This window comes from Barbatula barbatula (genome assembly GCF_947034865.1).
Source record: "Barbatula barbatula genome assembly, chromosome: 4".
In the NCBI taxonomy this organism is placed as follows: Eukaryota; Metazoa; Chordata; class Actinopteri; order Cypriniformes; family Nemacheilidae; genus Barbatula; species Barbatula barbatula.
Genome location: NC_136768.1, coordinates 9193909 through 9200027, shown reverse-complemented (window position 1 = coordinate 9200027; position 6119 = coordinate 9193909). Strand labels below are relative to the sequence as shown.

At 44.9% G+C, this 6119-nt stretch overlaps 1 protein-coding gene across 9 annotated transcripts in view; it reads right to left on the bottom strand.

Moving 5' to 3' along the window:
- Positions 1 to 320: 320 nt before the first annotated feature.
- Positions 321 to 6119, bottom strand: part of cacna1c (calcium channel, voltage-dependent, L type, alpha 1C subunit) — a 91959-nt gene continuing 86160 nt past the window's right edge. For 6 of the 9 annotated variants that reach the window (XM_079454672.1, XM_079454675.1, XM_079454673.1 and 3 more), the window contains 14 exons: positions 5968 to 6059; positions 5716 to 5872; positions 5384 to 5511; positions 5202 to 5298; positions 4343 to 4445; positions 4125 to 4265; positions 3900 to 4027; positions 3678 to 3812; positions 2789 to 3126; positions 1805 to 1921; positions 1485 to 1606; positions 1192 to 1289; positions 766 to 1110; positions 321 to 683 (listed from right to left, as the gene is read on the bottom strand). In XM_079454672.1, coding sequence (XP_079310798.1) covers positions 333 to 683; positions 766 to 1110; positions 1192 to 1289; positions 1485 to 1606; positions 1805 to 1921; positions 2789 to 3126; positions 3678 to 3812; positions 3900 to 4027; positions 4125 to 4265; positions 4343 to 4445; positions 5202 to 5298; positions 5384 to 5511; positions 5716 to 5872; positions 5968 to 6059 — 2352 coding nt within the window. In that variant the 3' untranslated portion in view covers positions 321 to 332. The remainder of the gene's footprint in view (positions 684 to 765; positions 1111 to 1191; positions 1290 to 1484; positions 1607 to 1804; positions 1922 to 2788; positions 3127 to 3677; positions 3813 to 3899; positions 4028 to 4124; positions 4266 to 4342; positions 4446 to 5201; positions 5299 to 5383; positions 5512 to 5715; positions 5873 to 5967; positions 6060 to 6119) is intronic. The other 3 variants (XM_079454674.1, XM_079454676.1, XM_079454680.1) reach the window with 1 other exon arrangement.

Here is a 6119-nt window from a genome sequence, read left to right as displayed (position 1 = left end):
CGGACATACAGTATTCCATTCATTGGGTAACAGCGCATCTTTTCCCACGATTCCCTGTTTGGTCAGGGCTGTTTTTTCATTTCCTTCTTACTGCAATCAAGGTTGTGAGAACTGTGAGGCACTTTAGAAACACACACACAAACATATACACTCGCCTACTCGCTCGTGCTCTCGCAAACACACGGACGAACTAAAAACCGACTCGCTCTCAGCTAAGCAGAATGGCCTTATACCCCTACAGTAGGTACACGCAACGGTCAGACTGCGGGACGGCAGTGTCCTCGGCGAGAGTTGGGCTAAGACACAGGAAGTCCTCCGTGCTGACGTTCCCCCTATAAACTTGTCACACACTCCATGTCCTCGTCCTCAATCAGAGCGCTGTTCCGTAGCCCCGCCCCCTCAGAGAGGTCTAACTCCGGCCCCAGAAGCTCATCTGAACCTGCGGCGCTAGAGAGCCCCAACGCGTGGCCACATCGAGACTCCTGCGAACCAGTGTCTCTGCACTGAATGAAGGGTAACAGGTTCCCGTTGGCGTTGGGCGGAGTGTTGGCGTTGAGAATGTTATCGGCAGCGTTCTCCATCTCCTCCATGGTCATGTCGCAGGCGTCTGCTAGTTCCTGCTTTGCTACCTGGATGAAGGTTGGATCCTGTGCGTAGCGACCCAAACCTTCAGATATTAACACCTGAGGAGAAATACAAAAAAAATATTTTAGAAGATTCAACTTTTAGAGATTCATTTAGAGAAAGTGAGCAAAGCGCCCCTACCGCCTCCACGAGGCTGCCGGCACTCCCGTGTGCCAGAGATATGGATTCTCTGCGCGTGACCGGAGGAACCGTGAGTGACACGGGTCGTTGCGTCCTCTGCGCGCTCCCGCTGTGGTTGCCGTTGCTGTCGCTGTACCACGAGCTGCAGTTCACAGATGGCATGCTGCTGTTGAGTTTTTCGTAGGATCCGCTGCCCTCTAACCGGAGAAACGGAACAGGCTGGTAGCACGGACCTCCTCCACCGCGGCTGCTCGGACTCGCGGGGGGCGTAGAGCATAGACGCGAGAACAAAGTCGGAGAATGACTGCGTCTCAGCAAGGGACTCAAGCCTGCCACGGCCAAAGCCTTTGAATAGGAGCAGATAGATATTTTGAGTGTAAAAGACAAGGAGAAACTCAGCAGAAGAGCGTTTATGTGTGCGCCTACCTGATGATGCACGAGGTGCAGTGGTAGTGCAGTCTTCTGAGAAACATCAGGTCTGTTATGCTTTCTCAGACACTCCAAGTGAAAGGAAGACCGTCGACCTGTGTGCGCACATGTTTGCCGAGGAAGAACTTTTAAAGTATGCTTTTAAAGATGCAAAATAAATGATATTTTTTCCGCAGTGTTTCCTACACAATTTTGATTATGTAAACAATACTTGAAATTCTATTATGTCAACAGTTTTTCATGAAATTGTGTCTGCGTTTACGGGATAATGAATGTGTGCAGGTCTTTACCCAGTGCAGTGGGGCACAGAAAGGCCCGTCGCCGTGGAGACTGCCACGGCCTCCTCTCCTCCCCTACTTCCCCCTCCACCATGGGAGACAATTGCTTGCTCTCTTCATCCTGAAACTCCAGCCTGCCAGACAAACGTATGCACAAACACGTAACAATTTCACAGGTAACTTCTAGAAACCAGAAGAAAATAGCACGAGGCAAATATAAAGCTGTTGTAAAATAACCGACAACTCTGACCACACATCAGTTGAAATCGATTGGAATGCAACAAAGCTCACTGAACGATCTGTACAGGTAAAAAACTAAAATGAAGTATTACATCTCCATTGAAAGCATGGTCTGATCTCTCTCGTCTAGAAACGTCTCGTCATACGTCTCGTCGGTAGACGCTTCTTCTCGCCGGATGATGGGGAGACGACTGTCGCTGGAATCAGAGCTACACAAACACACAGGAGAACTATAAGGATATTGTGCTTGTTTATCTGCAACAAAACACCAGTAAAACAAGGAAATATAACCTAAACATACAGACAACAGCTGTTATTGTCTCCTCAATTATAATGTGCACGCAATCTTACAGTAGCAGATAAAGGTATGTTTGCCACGGCCTTCATCTATCATTTACTATGACATACTCTTTTGACATGGGAACCTTATGATACTTAATTTAACAGGGGAAGTAGTTTGAATAGAAGGGGCACTTCATAAAGACTACATGTCGATTTAAAAATCTAAAGAAGTTCTGTATTTCAGGTTGTGTTGTATGCATCAGCACTAAATCTGTATTTTCTGTTTACTGGCAGCATGTGATGTTTCTGTATTTTATTCTGAATGAAGAGCCCCTCCTGCACAGCCTGGAAATGACCAGCCAAAGCACAAACACCAACGCGAGTAAGTGTAGCTGCTGATGTTACGCTTAGCTTGCACATGCTCATACATTTGTCAGCCGATCAGAGAAGCCGTTCGCAAAGTGGATCTCTCAACACACACAGGAGTTTGTGTGTGTGTGTGCGACACGAAGTTCAGATCCACCCTAATTAGGAGACAGCATACAACAGCACTCCATAGTGATGATGTCTTTCTCTTTCGGATTGTGAACGTACCGCATAAACGTGTCATAGAAACAGGTCCTGGTCCACGAGATGATCAGAGGGGGAGACAGATGACAGTCAGGAGTGGGATTCTGACATGAACCACTCCAAACTAGAGTATGTGAACTGAGCGAAGTTTGTGCTCTTTAAAGCTTAACATCTGATGCTCTGAAAACCACATTCTTCAACAGACAGAATTGATCACACCATACCTCTTGTTTGGAAAGCACCATGTGGGTCGGGTCAGTGGGACGGTGGCTAAGGGGAGACCCGTGTGTCCGTCCACCGTATTGACGGTCGGTTTGGGGTACCGGTGTCCAATGGCCGTGTTGTTCGCGTTGTTGATGTTCGCGTTGGATCCTGAGGAAGAGTAACTGCTTGGAGTGAAGGTCGAGTCGACGAGCTTCTGATGCGAGGGAGATTCCGTCTCGCCGGGGCTGCCAGTTTTACTGATGTGCAACGGCCGCTGCGTTGTGAAGGATTGTGGGAAGGAGGCGTGGCCGTCACTTTGGTAGTAGTTGACGTGGTTACCGAAAAGGCCACCAGAACGCTGCAAAGACAGATAAAGAATTAACAAATGCACAACTCAAAGTCCCGGTTTACACCTGGTATTACAGTAGCATGCATCTCAAACGCATTTCCTGGGACCACTTTTTACAGATTTTATAACTTTTTACAGATTTCATCAACCTTTATTAATGGCCTCCAATTCACTCCGCATTCATATTCCTAGTTTTCAAAAGTGTTACCCTAACAATCTTTCAGAACAGTCTTCTCTATATGATGATGGCAAAGCGCTTTTACTAATGCTTTCGATATGAGCCCTTTGGAGGATCATGCCAAAGAGGAAACTTTACTTAATATGAACAGCATGAATATAATGACCATAATAAAATCAAATAAATGGCCCACGCTGCTAAAAACGAATCTAAACAAGCAGCTTTGCTTCAGCGACCCTTCGTCCTTGGAGAAGGGTGGCGCTCTTTAGATGTCTCCGCTCGGCAGGTTTGATCCATGCGGGTGGGCAGAAGCTCCGGCGGCAGAAGCGATGACGTGAGCGGAGTGTTGGAGAGCAAATAAGAGGCAATATCAGACCTTTACCCTGAAGATATCATCCTCGGAGGCGGAACACACGGTTTCTTTTATGGTTCTCTCTAGTTCCTCCTCCACGGTCAGGTCACCCGAAATCGCCCGTCTGATCTCAGGACCCATATCGTGTAGAGTACGCAGGCCAGCCTGAATCCAACAAGCACACATATTAAATTCATTTTTTTGTGCCATGGTGATATTGCTTCTGTGTGGACTTATGTAGTTTATGCCCACCTGCAATGAAAGAGCAGTCTTTGGGGGGATTTTGGACACCAGGCCCTGTTCCTTTCGTTTCTTGAATTTCCTGAAGTATTCCTGAATCAGAAATGTGGCATAGAACTTCCCCACTGTTACTTCATCATCTGTTGAACACAAAACCAAAACACACACTTAATCAAACCGCAAGGACAAGACATGGCATACACACTGCGGGGAACTTTAATACCCAGCCCCTCTTACCTCCAGCAGGGGGAACGACTTGATCCAGCAGCTTCATGCTCGTCCTTTTCCAGATTTTTTTCACTATTGCCCTGAGCTCTTCATTTGCTTGCTCCAAGTTACCTAGCACGAACACACACGGTGACTGTTTTGTAGTATTTACTGTAAGTGATTAAAGGGAAGATGATGTAAGCAACTTAATTAAACCAATAAAGTTGTGTGTTGCCTTATTTCCACACCTTCAGTTTTGATGCGCAGGGCCGTTCGCACTAGGGCAAAAAGGGTTGCATTGAACATCACAGTTCCGTCACTATTGAGGGGCATGTTCATGGACACAAGCCGCTAGACACACAAAGTAATAGATAGTCAGATGAGGTCACAAAAAACTAAAGTGTGTCAGTTTGTGTGTGTTTACGGCGTAAGCGATGTATCAACCTTATAAATAAAAATAATAAATAGTAAATATTTTGAGTTTTAAATTCTTAAAAATAAGTTTTTTTAGAGGTAGTGATTGGGTTACGGTCACTTACACTCTAGCACAATATATCATAATACAAAAAGGTGATATGTATTTTATAGCCATGATGTTATTTTGACATCTGTTTGATCCAATTGGTTGACATCTGTTTGATCCTACTTGTCACACGTGACAAGTCTATGGTATACGTTTTGTAAACATATACCAGTTTAATTTATATTATTATTAATTCATATTATTATTTTATTAATTATTAATTATATTTAATTAATTCAAAACTACTCAACAGTTACTGATTCTTTTTGTTTGTGGATGTCTACCAGAAGTTAAGTTTGGGCCACATAACGATTGTTTATGTCGTTGGCGTAGAAACAGTCTATAAACAAGCAATAAATAAATAAATGTTGTCAAATCTAAACCAAGTTGTACCACATGCCAAATGAACAACAAGAACTGTTATTGAAGGGTCTTCCAAATACATAAATGTAAGTGTTAATTCTAATGTTTAATGGATATAAATCTGTTATTTGAATTTCTTTTAAAGACATTGTGATACTATCATATTGTGAACCCAGCAACATGTATTGTATTGTATCTTGAGGCAAGTGTATCAATACTACCTTGCACGCCACTCTATGTGGACAGAGTTTTCCAAACCCGAGGGGTGGCTGAATCCTGCGCAGTAACGTCACCACATCCAGATGTTTGATCCGCCCCCTGCAATTACGCCACAATTCATCTCAGGTTATTAAATACAAGTGATGAATTGATCAAGGTTCAACAGCTGTGTAAGTGAACTGACTTGGCCTCGGGGTCATATTCCGCCCATATTCTCTTAAACTCATCCAGGTGATGCGGCCCCAGTATCGACCAATCACGTGTCAAATAGTCAAAGTTGTCCATGATGACAGCCACAAACAGGTTAATAATCTGTAGGAGACAATGGAAGAAAAAAAAGTGTAAATCGTTTCATGACAGGAAGCCTCTTGAGTCACACCGGTTGTCGCCGTTGCGTTGCTGGATTCGGTTAACATTGTTCGGAGGCTGTAACAGATGCCGGGGACACACTCGAATTTCACAGCTGTTGTAAAATAAACAGTTGTTTACCAGGAGGGAATATTAAAGTTCACTCACCAGGAAGGCGCAAAGCATGTAAAAACTAACAAAGTAGATGATGGCAAAGTGGCTGCCGCAGTCCTCGCTCGAATGGCCGTCCTCTGAGCCCTTCTCACACGGACGGTTGGGAGCACAGGCAAGCATGATTTCCTGCCACGCTTCCCCTGTAGCACACCTAAAAGCCCACATGTTGAAAAGTTAGAGAGGCAGCGATACAAAGAGAGAGAGAGAGAGAGAGAGAGAGATGGAGATATGAAGGGCAGAATTGACCTGAAGAGCAGCAAAACAGCCTGAGGAAACGTCTGAAAGTTGTTGTTTCGGTTGATCTGACTGTTGTCCCTCAGGGCGATCTTGCCAAACATCTGTAGGGTCAGACACATAATACCCATCATGCATCACAACATTGGACAACAACGGCAGAC